General features: G+C 37.2%; 1 protein-coding gene across 2 annotated transcripts; it reads right to left on the bottom strand.

Moving 5' to 3' along the window:
• Positions 1-2,784: 2,784 nt before the first annotated feature.
• Positions 2,785-16,889, bottom strand: LOC117315850 (BTB/POZ domain-containing protein 1-like). 2 transcript variants are annotated; one of them, XR_004529777.1, is made up of 4 exons: positions 16,214-16,485; positions 14,137-14,398; positions 12,828-13,201; positions 2,785-4,746 (listed from the first exon to the last, which is right to left on the bottom strand). XR_004529777.1 is itself a non-coding variant. In XM_033870254.1 (4 exons), exons 1-3 carry the CDS (start codon positions 16,862-16,864, stop codon positions 12,949-12,951), a joined length of 567 nt encoding a protein of 188 aa, XP_033726145.1. In that variant the 5' UTR covers positions 16,865-16,889; the 3' UTR covers positions 2,785-4,746; positions 12,828-12,948. The 2 variants fall into 2 exon arrangements, 1 of the variants encoding a protein (XP_033726145.1); XM_033870254.1 differs by lacking the exon at positions 16,214-16,485 and adding an exon at positions 16,813-16,889.
• Between the last annotated feature and the right edge of the window lie 7,064 nt (positions 16,890-23,953).

Below are 23,953 nucleotides of genomic sequence, written 5' to 3'. Positions count from 1 at the left end.
GTAAAAGATCAAAAATTGATATTAGCAGAACTACAGACCAAGGGGAACGTATTCATCATGTTTGAGAAATATTCATCCAGTACATGTACTGTACCTTTCAAGAAATAGCGATAACAAACTTTAATTCTCAAAAATCCAATATGGCCGCCAATCAGCCATTTGTCTTTTCTGATAAAAACTCTAAATTGAATTGGTGCGACTAAGAACCAAGGTCAATTTCCATGCATGAAGTTAGAGAAATAAAGACACTAAACATAATTATGCATTTACATACAAATTTAGAATTACAGACCACAAAGCCAAAAGCAAAATGTGTCTTGCACTGTTTTGTCCATCTAGGCAATACTTATCAGTAATGCTAAGGGTCTAAAGTGTTGATACCTGGTAGGCGACAGGGGAAACTGGGGAGAAAGGCAGATAAACATGTGGAAGTCTATAGGGAAGTTCAACAGTCCTGTATTCAAAAATTCTCTTTAAAACATTTAATTTTTTATTTCAATTTAATGTCGGGTTTATATGTTTAATCTGAGCTTTGACACTATTCAGATTGTTTTTAATGTTGTACACAGGTTACAGCAAATTTCAGAGAATTAAGTCCACCAGCAGTGTTTGCCTCCTGCAATCTCAACGGATTGCACATAAGTCACATAGGAAATTGGCTACATACAGGAGATACATAGAGCCAACATAAACATAGTATTTATCTTGTAATTTTAATATCATGCTTCCTTACAAAAATAATAACATCAAATAACATGATTACTGATTAAAATCAACTAACATGACAACTACCTACTGCAGTTACCATAAAATAACATGATTATGCTGGTTAACATCAAATAACATGGAAATTGGTAAACATCAAATTACATAATTGGTTAACATCAAATAATATAACTGATTAATATCAAATAGCATGATCACTACCTACTGTACACTGTAGCTACTGAAGTTACCATAAAATAACATGATTATACTGGTTAACATAAACTAACATGATAACTGGTTAACATAAAATAACATAACTGATTAACATCAAATAACATGGAAATTGGTAAACATCAAATTACATGATAATTGGTTAATATCAAATAACATAACTGATTAACATCAAATAACATGATCACTACCTACTGTAGCTACTGAAGTTACCATAAAATAACATGATTATACTGGTTAACATCAAATAACATGATAATTAGTAAACAAAAGTTCAATAGGGCCTGCAAAGCTCACCTGGATTTCAGTGTTTACTTATTTCAGTTTTAAAATCTTCCACTCAATCAGTTCAATGCACTATAATCAAAACACCGGATTTCATGTTCACAGCAAATTAATTTGAAAAGCACTGAAAAAGTACTTCAAAGGATTGTTATCTACTATTCCTTTTTGGTCCCGCCCCTTCAACTGATGAAAATTGAAATCCATTCTTTATACATCAGTTTATCTTCAATGAAGGATATTTCAGACCAAAATAGGAACAAAATTCTATGAAAATTTTCCTATTGGGCTCCAACCACTCAGACTTCTTGGGGCCAGACCAGATATTTGTTCAACAAGAGGCTCATGGGCCTTAACGGTCATCTGGCTCTAAAAACCATTCTACTATTGTAGTATACATACTGTTAGCCATCGTGGCCATCTTGGATTTCAGACTGACCCAAATAATAACAACACTTGATCAGGACCATCTCAGGATCATTTGAGGTAAGTAAGAGCTGAATCCCACTGGTGGAAATTGAGAAAATGGTTGCAATAAGTGTTTAAGGAAATGATGATTGGGTGATTATGGCACAAAATGGCCACCATGACTGTCATATCACAGTTTTTACAAGGCTAAATACTACCAGTTTGTTTGCTCCCCATCCTTAACATCCTCACCAATTTCCAGCTAAATGGAACCGTTGGAACTCGAGAAGAAGTTTCAAAAGTGTGTTTTTCAAGATGGCTGCCATCTTAGATTTTGGACCGACATGAAAAATAGCAACACTTGAATGGTTAGGACCTACTCAGGATTATCTGAGGTAAGTTAGAGCTGAATTCCACATTTGGAACTTGAGAAGAGGCTTCCAATGTGAAAAGTTTATGCATGGCGGATGGCCAATGACAGACAAAGCACGATTACTAGGTCACCCTGACCCTTAGAGTGACCTAAAAATAGATCGATTGCTGATAACACATCAATGCTTCAGATCAAAGTGGACCAAAAACTTTTCATTTGTACGCAAGAAGGATTTCAAAGACCAACGACCAAGGCTGCACCAAAAGCATAAAATATAAGCTTACCTGTACTTTGGTTCAAGTTAGCTAAAAATGATAACAAGAGATCCAACAGGGATCTTGGCACCCACCATTTAATGATCTTCTTAGGTTCCGTGTCAGATTGATCTTTTCTCTTTTTTTCCCCTTCCTCTTACTAATCTGTGTAAATTAAGAAACATCCCTCCAGTGCTTTTTTAACAAGGGAAAATTATATATGAATTTGAGATTTAGTGATAATGGCTGTCTGTTGACAATGTTTTCAGATTGGTCCAAAAATGCAATACGACAGACCAAGGGGAACCTACATATGAAAATTGAGAAAAATCTCTTCAATCCTTCTATAAAATAGCAATAACAAACTTCAGTTGTCAAAATCCAAAATGACTGTCTGTTGGCCGCATGGCCATGTTGTTATCCAACTGTTCCAAAAATGAAATATGCACAATATGTTGTTTTCCGATTGGTCTCAAAATGCAATATGCATAACTAGGCAACAAGAGGAACCTACATATGCAATTTGAGAAAGATCTCTTCAGTACTTTCCCAGAAATAGCGATAACAATCTTCAATTGTCAAAATCAAAGATGGCTGCCTGTCGGCCATGTTGTTTTCCGAACAGTCCAAAAATGAGATATGCACACCTAGGAACCTAGGGCAACATATATATGCAATTTCAGAAAGATAACAACAGTTCTTCCTAAGAAATAGCGATAACAAACTTCAATTGTCAAAATCCAAAATGGCTGCCTGTCGGCCATGTTGTTTTCCGATCGGTCCCAAAATACAATATGCATAACTAAGCACAAAGGGGAACCTACATAAGAAATAGGAGAAAGATCACTTTATTACTTTCTCAAAAAACACGAATTGTTTACGGACGGACCACGGACGCAAGGCGATTTGATTAGCCTACCATCTGATGATGGTGGGTTGAAGTATTCAGGGTTTGTATACAGGGGATTCCCCATTAGGTTGTAGTGGAATTTTAGAAACGGAAAAAAAATTCTACTGGTGTAATTCATTCCACAGTATGAAAATATGACTAGAACCATTGTTAGAACAGTTGTAGGAGTATACACCGTTACGCTGTGTGTTAATAATGTTACGCTACGTGTAAACAATGTTAAGCTACGTATTAACAATGTTACGCTATGTATTAACAATGTTACGCTATGTATTAACAATGTTACGCTACGTGTTAACAATGTTACGCTAGGTATTAACAATGTTACGCTGCGTGTTAACAATGTTACGCTACGTATTAACAATGTTACGCTGCGTGTTAACAATGCTACGCTACGTGTTAACAATGCTACGCTACGTATTAACAATGTTACGCTACGTGTTAACAATGTTAAGCTACATGAACACAATGTCTGATGTGAATAAATGAAATGCGTGATTATATTGTGAATGTCTAACAATATGGCAATCAAAACAAAATTTGTGTGTGAAAACTATCGCGATTGATATACACTTACATGGATTAGGAAATAATGTTTAAACATTCAGAATAATTTGACAAAAACGCAAAAGTAGATTAATGGAATATAATTATTCATGTGTAAAGGTCTATGTGCAAAAAATAAAAGCTTCGTTTGACATTTCATATGAACATAGACTTCCATTCAAAACAATTTTGATTTGGATTATAATTTATACACTCTTCCTTGATACGAACCATTCTATATTTTTTGTCACTCTGTAATAGTGATCGTCCGATTGTATCAATCTGCACAGTTGTACAATACAAGCTCATGTACAAACAATGTTTTTGGTGCATGTGAAATGCCACAGCTGTTCCATCTGTAACTTGAATTCCAGTCAAGATCTTTCTTTCCCTACGATGATATAAGGTATTTGATTTGAGACAAGGCCACAAGTTGATGTTAGTGGAGGATGAGGCTTAAGAAAAACTAACTTGTTTTGTTTGAAAAATATTGGACCGCCATAAGTACGTGTGCCATGGCATTTTCGTTTGGCTTCTGTGAATTCTGTTATAGTGTACAGGATACCAGGTTTGAAACAGATTTGTTCTTCTCTTCCTAACAAAACGTCCCCGATGTCATCTGATCCACTTGCGACTCTGGACACTGCATCAGCTTTGTGAATTACCGTTTCATTTTCATAAATGGCCACATTGACTTTGTTATAGCCCTCTGTATAGTATGATCCAAATCCTTTTAAATAGACAGTATCAGATACTAAAACTGACACAGACTCCAAACCATTTGACCATCTACGACTTCTGGTTCCTTCTACGCGCCACAACTTGTGTAAGCCTCGGGGTCTCATCTTAAGATTAAGCTTACTGTTGGAAACTTTCTCTCGGTGGTGATGATAGTTGATGACTTGTATGACATCCTCACTGGGAAGTGTTTTGTCGTGACAAACTACTTTTTGGAAGAAATCATAATCCATCAGAGGAAAGCGGACATTATACAGAATATCCCCCAAAACCGTTCTTCTGTTTTCAGATGTTACCTACAAAAAAGTTCAGAACATCAGTCTTGTGATATACAATAACAAGAGGCCCATCAGCTTTTATGGTCATGTGAGTTTTGAAATATTTCTGTCAGTTTGACCTTTTTTGACACCACCCATCAGGCCCTGGAGGTCAGTCGGGGCAACATTTATTTCCTACCAAAGAATTGCCTTCTAAAACTGTTAATTATAACCACGTAGGAATCAATTCTAAAAGAAATCCAACAAATAAAGTCAACAAGAGCTGTTGAAGAACAGCATAGCTCGTCTCGAAAATGTTTGTCAATAAATAATTAAAATATATTAATTGGAATGGTTTCGCAAAATGCATTAATAATATTTATATTGTTTACTTGATCAGATTATGTTTTGTGAATTCATGCAATTTTTAAAACCATACCAATTTATATATATATGAATTATTTATTGACAAACATTTGGGAGACAAGCTATGCTGTTGTAGATTAAATGAAGATATTAAACACAAATGTAATTGCTTTTGGACATTTTTCTTCAATTTTTTGACAACATACGGTAAACCTCCGATTAATTCGAACACGCGGATAGTTCGAACACACATTTTTTTCTAGAAAAACAGTAATTTTTAGCTAGTAATAGAAGAATGTAAAGTAAGGTTTTTTTTATCGGCAAACTCAATTGAAAGTTCGCAACGAGCCGGCCCAGAAAAAATGCTAAGATTTAAATTTGATCAACAAGCACGTTTAGGTTATAAGATTGTATGCATGATCATTAGAATGCGTCTGTGATTTAATATATGCCACATATTTTAGCTTTAATTCAGTTTTTGTTACATTGCAAAATACACCACGCACGAGACAGCTGATTGCAAAATTTAGGCCCCGACAATGTATAAATAACATGAGATATTTGTATTCGCGCTGTGTATGGCAAACTAAGAAATCGTCCCGTGTATTTTCACATATAACTAGTGTTAACTTAGCATTATGATTATTTAATTGTGACTGGACAATCTCTTAAGTATTGCCAATCAAGGTATTACCTGAAAACCTGCGACCTCACGCTAGGTAAGCAGGCCACGCGAGGGCTTGCGGTAAAGTTGAAAGGATCGGTCGACCGATCGTGCCGAGTGACGTGAAGAGCATTCATATCCAGTCAAAACAATCCACAGGTGTCCCAATTAGTGATGGATAATTTTGCAGGTATCAACTGTTTTGTAGATAATACGACTGGGCATATTTAAAAGCAGACATATTGATGTTCTGACCTAATTTTACCAACACATATCGCCTATTTTTACAGTAGTGGTTTCGTAAACGCAACAGGTTATATTTACATTCTGTGTTGCATTTGCCTATATGTCGTTAGTAAACCAAATTGTATTCATGAGACTGTATACTACAATTTACAGTGATTCGGTCAGAGTAGGGATACAGCTCCAGGTGTTGCTGGTCAAAACAATGGTCCCCAGTTACATTCGGCCAGGAGAAATTTCGAATGCTAGCATTTATCTACATAAACCACCACAAAAAAAGCAACGCAAGTTATGAGAGTAAAAGTTAATAATAGAAAAAATGAAGTCGACCGACTCGACACAAAAATATTATAAGCTCTATTCCTGATCTAGAATGGAAGTAATCAAATTGTCACTGTCGTCACACAGGGGCTCGTTGTCGAATTGTCAGAAATGCTAGACACGACAACATTTAAAGTCCAGCATTAAAAAAAAAAAATCTTGCGAAAAATCGGCAGTATCGACATGGTTTCTGGTTGTGTATGCATACTGAATTATAGTTATGTGGTTATTCACTGATGTCAAATGCCTACAGTACTTTACTCCAAAATCGAGCCCCTGTGAAGTCGAACATCGTCTGCTAAGTTAGCGACACTGATGTGACCGGTTAGACTGGATTCTATTTCTAATGAAATATCCTTGGAATCGTTTTCACCTAATGTCAAGACGACATTCATTTAGAATTTAAGAGATGATATTCCTCTGAAAATATCGTAAATCCAGTCGATAGAAACATAAGTGTTTCCGAGGAATCGAGTCTGTCTGTGCAGTACCCATTCAACGCCGCATCACTTCTAAATGTTAACCGTATATCATGCGCCGAAAAACGGCTTTATTTTTAAACTATCAGAAATTATGCAATTGTGAACAATTTGAAGATATTTACAAATGTTTATAAAATATAATATAAAGCCAAATTGTGCAAAAAACATTTCATGTGATTGCTATTGATAACGACATGAGGGACTATATTATTCCTTCTGGAAATTTCGGCTGTTCCGGTATTTGAACTTGATGACGTCAGTGATAGGAGAAGCGGCAAATTTAAACGCGTCTTAAGCTGCAGTAAATAAAATAAAATTATGAATGTAAATATAAGCATTGAACTGTTACCAAATGGTAGTATACAGTCGATATGAATACAATTTGGGTGACAGATAAATATTTCATGTCGCTCTAACCATTTGGTAACAGTTCAATGCTTAAATGAAGACTGCTTTTGATGTATTTAAGAGACCATTTATTACAATAATAAAGTGATAGTTTCTCATTCAGATGTAAAATATAATAATGCAAAGATTTTACAGTACAAATGTTTAACTTTTGTGTCACAAACATGTACTGTACTGTTTTGGGGCCAACTGTAGCTACGCATGCATTGCCCGATCCGCGAGCGGCTTCGCGCAAAAACCATCATAATTATCGCGAAATGAAGAACGTTTAACGATCGATTTATATTGAATTAAATGAAAAACTATCATTTTACTTACTTATAAATGTGCCATTGTTCAGGCCGCCGTTGTTACGTATCTGAGATTTACGATGGATGTGTTTGTGTCTAATGATTTTACTCTGCCGAGATTTTCACCGAGATTTTCGCCGATATTGTCTCGAATAGTTCGAACTCACGCATATTTTCTGAAGCATAATTTCTAATAATTCAAACAGGTTCGTCAATATTTATTTAATTTTGTTCGAACTAACCGGAGGTTTACCGTATCCTAATGAGAGTTGTCTCCCTTGAAAAATGTGGACCAGTATAAATTGTCTATTGGTGACGTTTTCATGTTGTTTTATATTAAGTTTCACCCCAAGAAAGGATAGTGTAACTCCATAGGGACTCTTTTACCAAATATCAACACCCTAGTACAATCATAAAGTGATGTGTTAAAAAGCTTTCAACATTTGCACAAACATTTTAAAAAAATGTGTTTTTCCTCAAAAAAATATTTCAGTTTCACTCAGGAAAAGGAAAGTTTAACCCCCACAGGGAACCTAATACCATGTATTACTATGCCTTTCAACACTCACAATATAAACTTAACACAAAGTCCAAAGATTTAAAAATAAAAACAAAAAAACACAGATTTAAAAAGAAAAAATCCAATTTTCCTTTTAAAGTTTTACTCCAGGAAGGGATTCTCTTACTCCATAGGGACTCTATTGCTAAATATCAGCACCCTGGTACAATTATTAAGTGATGTATTAATACCTTTTAACACTTCAACCAAAAACTTAACGCAGAATATAAATATTATAAGTCCAAAAATTTGAAAATTCTGGTTTTTTCCCAAAAAAATCTTTTAGTTTAACTCCTGCAGGGGATAGTTTAACCCAAGAGGAACTCTTTTACCAATTATCAGCACCCTAGTACAATTATAAAGTTAATATGTATTTAATACCTTTCAACACTTACACCAAAACCTTAACGCAAAAATATTCTAAGTCAAAAATTTTTCCAAAACCTTTTTTTTTTTCAAAAAATCTTTTCGTTTAACTCCGGCAGGGGAAATTTTGACCCCCACAGGGACCATATTACTATAAATTACTATGCATTTCAACACTTGCACCAAAAATTTAACATTTGGAAAACCAACGCTGAAGCCGACGCCCGAGTGACAACATAAGCTCTCACTCTTCTTTGAAGAGACGAGCTAAAAATGTGTTTTTGGCCATTTTGGGATATATTGTTGTGTTATGTAAGATTACATTTACACTTTATTTACAACATCATAACTCATACACTATCTTTACACCATCATAACTCATACACTATCTTTACAACATCATAGCTCATACACTATCTTTACAACATCATAACTCATACACTTTCTTTACAACATCATATATAACTCATACACTATCTTTACAACATCATATATAACTCATACACTTTCTTTACAACATCATATATAACTCATACACTATCTTTACAACATCATATATAACTCATACACTTTCTTTACAACATCATATATAACTCATACACTTTCTTTACAACATCATAGCTCATACACTTTCTTTACAACATCATATATAACTCATACACTATCTTTACAACATCATATATAACTCATACACTTTCTTTACAACATCATATATAACTCAAGACACAGTCTGACAACATCATAGTAACGTCAGTACACTATCGTTACAACAGCAATAGAACTCAACACTGTCTTTACAACAGTCATAGCTCAGTACACTTCTGACAACATCAGAGAACTAACAGCTTGACACCATCAAACGCAGACACTGCGTGTACAACAGCAGAGCTCATACACGAGTGCGGGACAACAGCAAACGCATGACACGGTCTGTGACAACAGCAATATAAACGCAGACACACGTGACAACACAAGAGAACGCATGACACGGTGCGGTACAACAGCAGAGAGAACGCAGACACGAGCGTGACAACAGCAGAGAGAACGCAGACACGGGCGGTGACAAACAGAAGCGCAGACACGTGCGGACAACACGAGAGAAACGCAGACACGGTCGGACAACAGCAGAACGCAGACACGAGCGGACAACAGCAGAGAGAACGCAGACACGGGCTGACAACAGCAGAAGAACGCGACACGAGCGGGACAACACAGAAGCAGACACGTCTGTACAACATCAAGCTCAACACGGCTGACAACAGCAATAGAACGCAGACACGGTCTGACAGGCAACATCATAAACCAGACACGCGGGACAACAGCAGAGCTCAGACACGAGCGGACAACAGCAGAGAGAACGCAGACACGAGGCGGGACAACAGCAAACGCAGACACGAGCGGGACAAAAGCGATAGAACGCAGACACGGGCGTGGACAACAGCAGAGACGCAGACACGAGCGGGACAACAGCAGGAGAAGCAGACACGGCGGGGACAACAGCATAAGCAGACACGGGCGGGACAAACAGCAGAGAGAACGCAGACACGGGCGGGACAAACAGCAGAGAGAACGGCAGACACGAGCGGGACAACACAGCGCGACAGAGGACAACGAGAGCAGACACGGACGGGACAAAGCAGAGAAACGCAGACACGGGCGGGACAACAGCAGAGAGAACGCAGACACGGCGGGACAAACAGCAGAGCGCAGAACGAACGCGGGACAACAGCAGAGAGACGCAGACACGAGCGGGACAACAGCAGAGAACGCAGACACGGGCAGGACAACAGAGAGAAAACGCAGACACGGCGGGACAACAGCAGAGAGAACGCAGACACGGCGGGACAACAGCAGAACGCAGACACGGCGGGACAACAGAGAACGCAGACACGGGCGGACAACAGCAGAATGAACGCAGACACGGCGGACAACAGCAGAGAAACGCAGACACGGTCGGGACAACAGCATAGCGCAGACACTGTGCGTACAACAGCAGAGATGAAAGCAGACACGGGCGGGAAAACAGCAGAGAGAACGCAGACACGGCGGACAACAGCAGAAACGCAGACACTGGCGGGACAACAGCAGAAACGCAACACGTGCGGTGACAACAGCATAACTCATACACGTGCGTTACAACATCAGATGAGAACGCAGGACACTGGCGGGACAACAGCAGATAGAAACGCAGACACTGGCTGACAACATCATAACGCAACACTCTTTCAACAACAGTAGAACTCATACACTGGCTTACAACAGCAGTAGAGAACCAGACACGTGCGGGACAACAGCAGAACGAAAACTGCAACACGTGATCTGTGACAACAGTCAGAGCTCAGACACATGCTGGACAACACAAATAACTCATACACGCGTTTACAACATCAGAGCATACATACACGTGCGGACAACAGCAGAAGAACGCAGACACGGGCGGGACAAGAGCAACACAGCACAAAAGCAAGAACGCAGACACGGCTGGACAAACAGCAGAGAGAACGCAGACACGGGCGGGACAACAGCAGAACGCATACACTGGCGGGACAACATCAGAACGCATACACTGGGCGGGACAACATCAAGAGACGCATGACACGGGCTGGACAACAGCAAGATAACGCAGACACGTCGGTACAACAGCAGAAGAACGCAGACACTGCGGACAACAGCAGAGAGAACAGACACGGCGGTACAACAGCAAACGCTAACACTGTCGTGACAACACAGAACGCAGACACGGCTGGACAACAGCATAGAAACGCAGACACGGCGGGACAACAGCAGAGAGAACGCAGACACGGGCGGACAACAGCAGAGAGAACGCAGAACACGGCGTGGACAAACAAGGCAGAAGAAACCAGAACACGGCGGGACAACATCAGAGAATGAAACGTCAGACACGAGCGGACAATACAGCAGAGAAACGCAGACACTGTCTGGACAACACAGAGTAGAACGCAGACACGAGCGTGACAACAGCAGAGATAAAGCATGACACGTGCGGGTACAACATGCATAGGACGCAGACACTGGCGGACAACAGCAGAGAGAACGCAGACACGGGCGGGACAACAGCAGAGAGAACGCAACACGAGCGTGACAACAGCAGAAGCGCAGACACTGGCGTGGTACAACATCAAGAGAAACTCAGACACTTCTGGACAACATCAGAGCCTTCATTACACTAGACGGACAACAATGCAAGAGTACTAACGCAGACACGGCTGTGACAGGACAACATCAAGATAACGCAGACACGGGCTGACAACAGCATAGAAACTCAACACGGGCGGAACAACACAGAACCAGACACGGCTTACAACATCATAACTCATACACTTTCTTTACAACATCATAACTCATACACTTTCTTTACAACATCATATATAACTCATACACTTTCTTTACAACATCATATATAACTCATACACTTTCTTTACAACATCATATATAACTCATACACTATCTTTACAACATCATAACTCATACACTTTCTTTACAACATCATAGCTCATACACTTTCTTTACAACATCATATATAACTCATACACTTTCTTTACAACATCATAGCTCATACACTATCTTTACAACATCATATATAACTCATACACTTTCTTTACAACATCATATATAACTCATACACTATCTTTACAACATCATAACTCATACACTTTCTTTACAACATCATATATAACTCATACACTTTCTTTACATGTACAACATCATATATAACTCATACACTTTCTTTACAACATCATAGCTCATACACTTTCTTTACAACATCATATATAACTCATACACTTTCTTTACAACATCATATATAACTCATACACTTTCTTTACAGCATCATAACTCATACACTATCTTTACAACATCATAACTCAATCAGGTTATATGCATACACTTAACACTATAGCCTCCAATCTTTCTCTATAACTGTACCTCTAATTAGTTGTTCATCGACACTATTTAAAACTATACACTATTTACACTTTAGTTGTTCATTGACGCTGTTTAAAACTACACAAAATTCACACTCTCTACCACAAACTACTCAAAGACTACTATTCTATCCTATCTCTTGTCTATCTTCTCGATTCTAAAATCTTCATTCTCCTTGCTTCTGTTCTCTACTCTAAAACTCCAGACACCAACTGCAGACCTCTTATTAACTGTCGGACTCCCATCTTCTTGCTACTTATAAACTCCTGACTTCTGACAGACCGATCTCTCCATAAACTCCTGACTTCTGACAGACCATTCTCTCAATAAACTCTTCACTTCTGACAGACCGTTCTCTCCATAAACTCCTGACTTCTGACAGACCGTTCTCTCCATAAACTCCTGACTTCTGACTAGCTGAACTATCCTCTCGTTCCAAATGAGCTGACAATACAAGTCAGTCAGGTCCTGCTTACCTCTAGTTCTTGCCGTCTGCATTCTGCCCCAGCCCAGTTGATGATGGCCTTATAAACATCAGTCTCCTCAATATTTAAGTCTTCAAATTCAAGGATACTAGTCACACAACTTTTACAAAGCTCAGTAAATGATGAAGACTGCAGTATAGCTGTTAGCAGATCCTGAAATTAACTTGAGACAGTCCATTTTTATTTGATCCATAGAGTACAAATGAGCATGTTCCATAAACAGACAAGCATTTGCTTCTGATAGGTTACTACTCAGGAACTTCTCACAGCGAGAGACGAGAATATCCACACAGTACTTCCTGGCAGCATTCAAAATTGGAAATACATTCTTTTCTGTAAAGCAGATTCTGTCTGTATACAGGAACCTAAAACAGATATAGGTATGATTAAAATACCTAAACTATAAGGCTTGAATCAGTAATCTAATCTTTGAAAACAAGAGGTCCAATGGGCCTACATTACTTATTTGTTATTCACTATTGATAAAAAGAAATTACTTCATTGCAAGTTGATTTCTGTAACAAGGAGTGTGGATCATGTCAGGTTTCATCTCAAGGAATGTAACAGCTATCCTGATTCTTGTAAGTTTATCATTTATGCAAAATCTGCTCCCATCCCCTAAGGATATTTCTGACCAAAGTTGGTTCAAATCCATTCAATACTTTGTGATCAGTAGCAAGTTAAAGGATTTGCTTCTATTTCTTCTATTGGGCCCCGCCCCTATGGCCCTAGAGGGTCAGAGTTGCACTCCTATATTGCCGCCCCTCTGGCCCAAGGGGTTCAAAGTCACCATTTATGTAAAATCTGTTTCCCCAAGGATGTTTCTAACCAATTTCGGTTTCTATCAATTCAGTACTTTATGAGTGAGCAGGGTTCACCCTGGACCAAAAGATAATGGGCCATTTTGACAGATTTGAGAAATGTCATGGGCCAAAACATAGAAAATTAAAGGAATTTGATAATTTTGGTGGGCCATTTTGGAAAATATAGGGACAATGGCGCCATTGCAGAATAATCCCTGGAGTACAGTTATCTAAAGGATATAATGAAGGACGACAGACAGACGACGGACAACAGATGGATGATGATCAGATGACAGATACCATGACATAAGCTCACCAGCCCTTTGGGCCAGGTGATCAATTAACAATTACACTGAAAGTGGCACTGTTATCTAATGAGAGAAATTATTCAGTAATTAGTCATATCAAAGGAAAGTAACAATTACGATAATTAATATTTTCAAAGCATCACTACTAAAAATAATACATTAGATCTTAATGGTATGTCTAATAAATACCTTAGAAATCCTATGAAAATTTTCTCCGATATATCTGGTATGGTTATCTCCCCTTTCTCTGCCATTGGACCCTCCAACATGGCGTAGAATACTGGACTTCTGCTGATGAGGACCAGTCTGTGGGCCGTAACTCTTTTCTGGTGTTTGCCGACAAGAAAGGTGACGTCGGCTGCTAAACCAGATGTGAAGAGGTGATCAAAACACTCATGAAGTCTCTTCCCACATTGCCAGTCTGAAGCGGACTCTGTTGCCGTCATTATTTCTATAAATAGATTGAGATAATAGTACACATTGACTCCTTATATATTGGTTGTATGATAATACCACCACAGCTCAATGTTAGCAAAGCTGAGGACAAGCAGTGAGTTTCTTACCTTTATTATACAGGGGCCTGTGCCTTTTCCGTGGGGAAAATATGGCCGTGGTTTTTATATATTATATTAGGGAAAAAAGAAGATTTGTTCAATTCTTAAAATATCAATAAAAGAAACAGTTAGCATTGAATTATCAATACTTTTGTATTGCTGTGTTACATTGTTGTATGTGTGTGTTTTATTATTGTTTTTAATGAAAGAAAATAAAGCATAGCTACAAACACAATTTAAGGTATTATTTGACAATAATTTGACAATAAGTAGAAGTATTTTTCAACTTAATCATATTCAATAGCTTTAATCCATCCCTTTTATCATAAGTCTACGATACTTTGAAAACAAAAGCAGAACTGTGACCTAGGCCTACAATTGAAGGAATATGACTTTCTGCACATTTTGCAAATAGTTTTGTTCATATTTAAAGTACATGTATCTCTACTTAAGGGGCCTTCAAAACCAAAATGTTTCCACACAATAGACCTCGCCCGTTAATTGCGAAGCATCATTTGGCAGTTGCTAATGATATCATACAAACAAAATCTTGGTCATCGGTACATTTACATTCCTCCTAGTACTACAACACTGTTATTGCGTGACATGATTTTGTAAGAGGCAAGCATCAACCACTTCCCACAATTGTGTTGCCAACATTGACAAGCTTTATGTTCGTATGTTTATCTGCGAACTGGCTAATATAAATCATGATGATGGGCACTTCCGAAGAAACTCCATAACAGATTTCTGACTCGATTAACATAATTGATCAAACATCTCAAACATGTGATACTCGACCAACTTGATTAATCAGAACATCATGATCACTAGATAAAAGAATGAATTATTTACAAATCAAAGTAGTAAAATATACGAGTGAATCAAGAGCGAGACAGGCCTCGTTTGTATTGTTTTACAAACCGCACCCGGCTCACTAACATGTATCGTCCGTCAACCAAGGTTGATTGAGTTTGCTGACAATTACAACTGCATTGTACATGTAGCACAGGGACTGCATGGATACAACACGTAACTGACTCTTGCCTAACACGTTAACATATATAGAACACCAAATGTCCAATAATTACTAACATCCCCAACTACAATTGTTGTAATAGAAATAAAAGATGTATATTTGTTTCTTTTCGTTCCATCACATCAGAGACCTATATTGTGTCTGCATGATCACATCACAAAAAATAATTGTCATATTAAAAAATAGCCTCTGCCAAGTATGGCCAGTCCCACAACTATACGTGTCCTTGAGAAGATATGTAGTTGTGGGTGGGCCATACTGGGAATAGGCTATTTTTTTAATCAGATATGTAGTCGTGGGACGGGCCATATACATGTACATGTACAAAAATGTACTCGGGAGAAGATATTTTTTTAATGTGGCATTGACAATTATCTTTTTAGTGAGGTAGGTCTGCGCCTACCTCCATGTGCTGCTACAAGAGAAATACGCTGAAGGTATATGAGGTCGCAATATCCACCAATGTAATCAGGTGGAATAATACCTCATATACATGTACATGTAGGTACAAATGTATAGGAGTAGGCCAGAGGAAACTCGGGCTACACCCGACCCTGCTCCTCGATAAGTCAACGGTGAATATCAAAATACAATACATAATACAGGGTAATACTGGAGCCAACGTATATCAATATAAGAAATGCATGCATATTGATTATAGTGTTAACTTTACGTGGAATGGCGAGTATCAGTAGGTGGAGATTCTCACATGGCTGTTCAGCGGTGTTGTTTACACCGGAAGTGGAAGTAAACAAGACAGATGGCGGGAATCATGGTTACACAAAAACACGCTATGCTGTACTTATGAATTAAACTATAGCTATTTACGCATTTTCATATCACTTGATAATTACGTGCGTTTGATATACAATATATAACCGTAACAGATTATGAAAGGCCGTAGGTTATAATCAAACGCTCAATACAAGACTTCAAACTCCTCTGCACGCGCTTCCTCGCGCGCTAACAATTATTATATATGCTCCGACATCGTGGAAAAGGGATATATAACCTGAGAGACAAACAGGAAATCAGAGCGATTTTCAAAACTGCGTCGTGGTTGTCTATCAATCTAATGCCTTTAAGTAGTGTCATTCCGGACCAGAACAGTTTAGTATTTGATTCCGAGGAATTAGTCTGACAATCGGTATCTTCACAAGAAATAATAATAATAAAGCATAAGCGAGAATCACTTTCAGGGATTATCTACGAAATATCGGTCCTCTACTGTTGTCATCAAAGACCTCATAGTACCTGTAATATAACACCCACCTTCGGACTGGCTATTGGGAGATGCTACACCACGTGGACCAGCCTCCGCCATCAATGCGTATTGATTACAGAAATCACTTCCGGTGCACAAATTCATTAAAGAGGATTAACCCTGCATGATCTACTGGTATTCGAAAACTAGAAGGCTAATTGCTAGCGCGACAGAATAATGATACAATGTGGATGAGTAAAGGTCTAGATATTATAGGTATTTCAGTGACGATATACCCAATAATATGAGAGATCTTTTAGCGATGATAAAATGCGGAAATACAGTGTACTCTCCACTATTGCCATGTCCTACCCTTCCCATTCGGAAGGTCCCTCTTAGTGTCATAGGCCCGGTTATAACCGGAACAAGGACGTTTAAACGTACAATTAATCAATCAAAGGGATGGATCCTTGTTTTGATGAGTGAATGATCACAAATCCAATATTAAAGTTTTCATCGTAATGCAATTGGGAAGGGGGTAAACTGGAATTATCATGTATGTATGTCCGTTCGTCCTCCTTACTATAACATGTGAAGTGCAAGGCACAGATATTGCTTTTTGTTACAATACTGACTTCACTTTAATTTCTGTTCATCCGTTACTAAATAAAATACATGCGCATAAAGATCTAATAAACAAATTCACATTAAATTGCGTCTCTTAAAGACGGCAAAGTTTTGCATAAATCATTCCAGAATGCTGTTTAAATCTGTTCCGTGCTACGGTCAGGACAACGAACAGGATTTCAGGCAAATTGAATAAAGCGCGTTATGATTATTTATTTGAATTCCGTGTTTCATATTATTTAACATTCGTATTTTTGTTTGCAAGTAACTTTTTAATTCAATATATATAATATTTATTTAAGATACTAACCAGATGCAAACGCCTGTGTAAAGGTAAAAGTTAACGTTGCGTGCAAAATTTGGGGATTGTACAATGTATCTACCTCATACAACCTCAAAGATTGCATAAAAGACATACGATGATAATACATTGAAGTCTAAATGAAGCGTCATACACTAGACGAGTCTTTAATTTGTTATTTAAATCCCACGGTGCAAAAATATTGAATGATATAACATTAAATACATTACATTCCAGTTATAAAAAAAAACACTTCAACTACAAATTGATAATGATAATTGAAGTTTTCTTTTTATACCGCTATATCCAGTAAGTTTTAACCACTAACTGACCTCCGATATAGCCAGTGACGTCACATGAATAGTCAGAGTAGATAAACACAGGATATGTATCCGCTCACAAACGTGTCTTCATTAGTCGGCGTCCGGTATATTCTACGAAATGCTGAAATGGCCGAAACAGGGGAGAGAACTTTACCCGATATATCGCCAGAGACGTTGAACGTGTTTTTTAAAGTACAATATGCATCGAGAATTCACAGCCTTTCTTCTAAAAAATAAAACAAATAATTTGCTAAATAAATGATTATTAAATTGGCTTCATTTGTATCAAAATCTCGTGATCAAGTACAAAGCGAAGTACGTTTATCTGTTTCTCCGCACTTGTTAACTCATATCTTATATTAAAAGTGGGAAATAATAACAGTGTAAGCAATACTTATTAGACTAGTTACGCTTTATAATTTGCTTTCTTTGAAACGTAAGTCGTACAACAGCTCCCTCGTCCATATTGGTTAATAGAATCTCACATGGTCATTCCTTCGCCAGCTAAGGAATCTCTACACTCGTGTAATAGTTTGGCTGGTCAGAATTTGACTAACTTCGTGCTGATCAGCCAAATTTTGACACGAGGTTTGAGATATCCCTGTCCAAGGAACAGACGCATTTATTATTAGTTTCTCAGATACCATAAACACAGTTAAAAATGGTGACTTGCCATCATCAATGTCCCATGAGTTCGGCGTCGAAATCGATGACGTAACATGTACATGTATATCATTTTTACGGCATGATAACGCTACATAAACTGATTACCCTGACCTATTGTTAGTGGCGTCACAGCGCGTGACAGGTGTCTTTCCCTATCTCGATTGAGATTGATATAATCTTTCACCTTCTTGGTGGCAAGACAAAGGGACCTCAACACGAGGCTCGAAATTTATTACCAAAAAGGTAAAGGATTTTTTTTTTTCTTACTTTACCTTCTTCCGTAACATGATGTTGGATAAAAAAAAAAAAAAAAAAAAAAACCAAAAAAACAGATGACGTGCGTGATTTAAGGTTCACGTGACGGTATTGAAGTTTTGCAAAGCCGTCATGATGTTATTGAGTCGACGTCGTGCAATTGTTGAGAACGTGCAAAGAGCACGCGTAGCTTTTCTCTCAATCATTGGGTAAAGTTGATTGAATCTGTCCCTGATTTCTTTGTCATAATCCCTAGATAATTAATGTTTGTTTTTCTCCCACCTCATTAAATAATTGCATATCCCATCGGTGCTCGAGATCTATTTGTATTTGTAAACAAATGTACATCTGTTTATCATGTCTGTCGCAAAAGAGAAGACAGATTAATATAAGTACGTAAGTACTTCTTTCCGAATTCTCTGTTATTCTCTGTTTATGAATTGTCTTACTATCATTTTGAACAAATAAATACTTTTTAAACCAATGCACATGGACGGTGTATGGATATATCATCATATGAAGAAGTATCCATCACACCACAAAAAATGCAAACCAATATCATTACACAAGAAAATATAGGTCTAAAATAAATTCACAATGTTCATTCAAACAGACACGAAAAAAGGTCTTAGTGATACTATTCTGATGTTAATAAAAGTACAGCTGTCATTTCGTATTTGTTTTACGCATATTTAACATTAAATAAAAACGCGGGAACTAAAGTGGCGTCACTCAAACATAGTCCCAGAAGTACTTCCGGTTCATCAGGCCAGTACGTGAAATCTGTCATACCCTATCGGTTGAAAGACAAATCACTCACGTCTAAAACGGGAGATAAATCAGTGAGCTGTGGGAGAAACGAAGATCTTAAACTTGTAAATTGTTAATATGTACCTGTCCGGGCTGATAAAAAAAGAATTATTTCCTCCCTAGCAATAACGGGATCACACTGCGATGTATGTGACAATACCATTTCCTTCATCAATACATACCTCATCACTCTTATTGTAGGGAGGTATTATTCCTAGGTTTTTAATTATGTTACAGCTATTTAACATGGACATAATTGACCTGACAATCTGTGTTTAATGTGGTCAGAAAGTGCGACGAATTTCTTGCTACGAGTCTAACAGTTGATAGTGTTTGTGTGTTTGTGGAGTGAGCGGACGTCTTTATGATGGGGAGACAGAGAACATTGTGTCATATGTTCAAGAAAACGCTCCTGATGTTCTTTGGTCTGCGACCTTCACTGACTTATGTAGGGACTTTGTGACAAGTATTATACTTTTAATAAAGATATATACAATTGCTGAAAAAGAGTTATCAACTGGAAAAAATCATTTTCAAGGTTTGGCTCTAAATTTCGCGTTTAACTATAGGATACATGACCCGATTAATACCACACTACAAATCGTCATTGGATATGTATACTAGTAGATGTACCAGTATATGTTTCAGATTTAACCGAGATACTTTTCACTGTAGAAAACGCATATTTAAGCATTGAACGGCTTTCAGTTGGCATTCATAGTCAATATGAATGCCAACTGGACAGAGGCAAATTCCATGAAGCGCGCGCGCTAGCGCTTCATGTTGAATTTGCCTCTGTCCAGTTGGAATTCATATTGACTATGAATGCCAACTGAAAGCCGTTCAATGCTTATATTTACCATCTGCGATTTTTTTATTTGTCGTGCGATTTTTTTTTTTTGAAATTTTCAAATTCAAATTTCAGTTGGCAGTTCATAAGCTGGTGAACTCGCAACTGAATTGGTAGGGTTATATAATGGCAGTGCCATACAATGGTAAATATACAATAATGATGACGTGAACTACGGGTATACGAAGGCAGTATTGAGAGGAAAAAAGTTAAACACATCATTTTTATAGCTTATTGAGAGACAATTATCTGTATATTTGATAAAACATAGAAGTCATGCCTAATCACTTCAATAAACATATGAACATATAAAATAAAAATGACAAATAAGCATATTTCTTGTTGTTTAAAGGTCATTTATTAATCTTGCAAGTTCACAGTTTCTCATTATATATATACATATTATTACATAAGACAAAGGAATATTTACGTAATATAATTACTTTAGTAATATGTAGTAAACAATTAAGATACTGATAATAAACATAAGTTCTACATGTATCTATACAACAAATGAACTCAGGTAAGAAATGCACAATGTTTACATTTAGAATACAACTCAACTACGACAGGAAATATACAATATATAATCAAAAATTAATAATTGCTATATTGATATTTGTAAGGAGCAAGGAGGTGGTCTTGAGGGTCTACAGAGTTCACCTGGATACTTCAGCATTTACAAATATTGTTTCCTGTATTAATGTCAAAATATTTGTTTGATGGAATAATTGACTTATTTCATCAAAGAATTATTCAAAATAATTTAGTCTAAAAACACCACTTAAACATGGAGATCTCGGATGAATCAACATCCTTTTTCAATGTCATCAAACAAACTTTTCGATAATTTTTTAGACAGAATTATGTACAGAAATAGAAACCATAATTTATATAACTTTAATGCCCAGGGCTTGTCCATGTACTATCTTCTGTGTGTCCGTTGTTTATTAGACAACTTAAAAAAGAAAAAAATAATATCCAAAAGAATTTTTTTTTTCAAAACTAAAAATCTCTGATAATGTTGACTCAGATCAAAACTGATCAATACATAGTGTTTGTTCCAAATGGTTCATGTCTATCTTTTTTTCACTCCAACTTCCCCTATATTTGGACATTATGACCCAATTATATTCCACAGAAGGCTTGCACGGGATACTGACATTCAAACGAAAGCGTAATTGCAACTCAAATTTAACAAGGCGAGGCAAATAACGGGTTAAATATTTCCAAAAAAAGACAGGATGCCGGCTATTGCCTAAGTCACTTAAGTTGCCGAAAATGTAGCTTTTCTATATTGTTTTCAAAATCTATATTGATTTGTGGATTCGGTCATTATATCAGCTTAGTTGTGAAATAATTAAGAGTCTGGCTAAACTGACCTATTAACCTCACAAGAAAATTATCATGTCAGTAAACTTTACTCTCATCTTATATTTACAGTCACAGTATATAAAATGTATTCCAAAGTGTGATTGAAAAAAAAAAAAAAACCAGAAGTGTGATAATGTCGTAATGATATGGTAGATGATAAACAAGTGGAGTCAAACTTCATTATCTTAAACTCTAGTAACTTGACGAATGTAAACTCGGAACATCCTCAGTCACACAGTGAAGTACAATATATTACATAAACATTGTACTCATAATTGCCACTGACTTCGAGATAACGATATTCCACTGTACAGACATTTCATTAACTTTGTCCCGTTACCAATGCATCGCATGCTTCTGTAAAATCAGTCATTCTGCTTTGAGGAATTACAATTTATTCAGCTTTCTTTAAAACCACGATTAATGATTCATCGGCCGGTTTTGTTACGAAGTAATATTATTCATAGAAAAGACAATTGCGATTCTAAATGATAAGCACATACAGATAACGTTGTTTCTTTATTCTTATAGATGGTCGATCTTTTTTCAGTTTTAATAAGATAATCATCAATAATACATATAACACGAACATACCGCATCCTCTATCACACGCACTCACACCCTCACTCACATACTCCTCACACCCTCCTTACACTCTCCCTCACACCCTCCCTCACACCCTCCTTACACCCTCCCTCACAAACACCCTCCCTCAGACACACCCTTCCTCACACCTCTTAGATTCTTAGTTAACACAAGTTGACAAATACATTTCGTTGTTACCTCGCGTAATATTTAGATGTCTGGGGCACGATTTTTACAAACGAGGTCAAGAGACTGAATAAACCATACATGTATATATATGAGTCAATAACCCATTGTAAATGCTTCTGTTGACAAGTACATCGTATATTTCAAAGACGTTTTCTAAAAAAACTTACCTTTTGTGCTGCTAGGCTCTGATAATGTTAAAGATACTAGATAACATGAATATCAAAGTTCATTTCTTTTACATCAAAATTAATTATATGCATTTTGAATGTGGCTGTAGATATATGTGTGTCGATGAAAATGGTTGGCAATTGCCCTCCCCTTATGCTACAGACCTCGGAATGTTTGACGGGGAGAAGCCGGAACGACTTGATTCCTTTTTTGGATATGATCTACCCTCAGTTAGTGTTTAAAACACAATATAAACATTTCGTAGGTATTTCGAAATCACGGAGACCTGTATCGATGACGTATACTGAAACACAACGCCATCTAGCGTCAGTTTGTGAGTTCATTGATTTATATTTCTTGATTCTGCAGCCGTGACTATTGGTTTCTGTTTGTCATTTGGTTTAGTTTTCATGTCTATTGGTTTGGTTTTCTTGTCTATTGGTTTGGTTTTGAACATTGATTGTTCCATAACATATGTTGATTTGAAAATGATGTCTATTGATATGATTTTTGACATTGGTTTTGTTTTAATGGATTTTTGCCCTTTCAGCCGCCCATAATTTCCCACTTAACAAAAACTAACCATTCTGTTTGCATGGAAAAGAAGCACTATGTATGCGTATTCCCACATCCATACACAGCAAGTGTGGTTTCCTCCTCGAAAAAAAACTCATTCCGCAAAATTTCAGCATTAACAACCGTCTATGCGCGTTTATCCTGCAACTGCCACCGCATTGTCGGAATACACCCACCGTATATATTTTTGCTGTATACGGCAGTGACGGAAAACAGCTGTATTTTGGAATCTTAGCACGTGCGTCAGTTCGACTGACCTACTTCAAAGTGAAACTACGTTTGAAAGGCAAACATATTTCTGTCTTTTTTGACACCGTTTCACTTCAAAATGATTATTTTTGATGATTATTTTTATGACTGTTGCAGGATAAATAGAATACATGGTCAGTGTCTTAAAAATATAAGCTGTTTTTTACCTCGGGACAGAAAGACAAAAGTGGCTCGCCAAGGCTCGCCACTTTTGTCTTTCTTTACCCTCGCCAAAA

The sequence above is a fragment of the Pecten maximus genome, chromosome 17, assembly GCF_902652985.1.
Source record: "Pecten maximus chromosome 17, xPecMax1.1, whole genome shotgun sequence".
NCBI lineage: Eukaryota > Metazoa > Mollusca > Bivalvia > Pectinida > Pectinidae > Pecten > Pecten maximus.
This window is presented reverse-complemented; position numbering and strand designations above follow the sequence as displayed.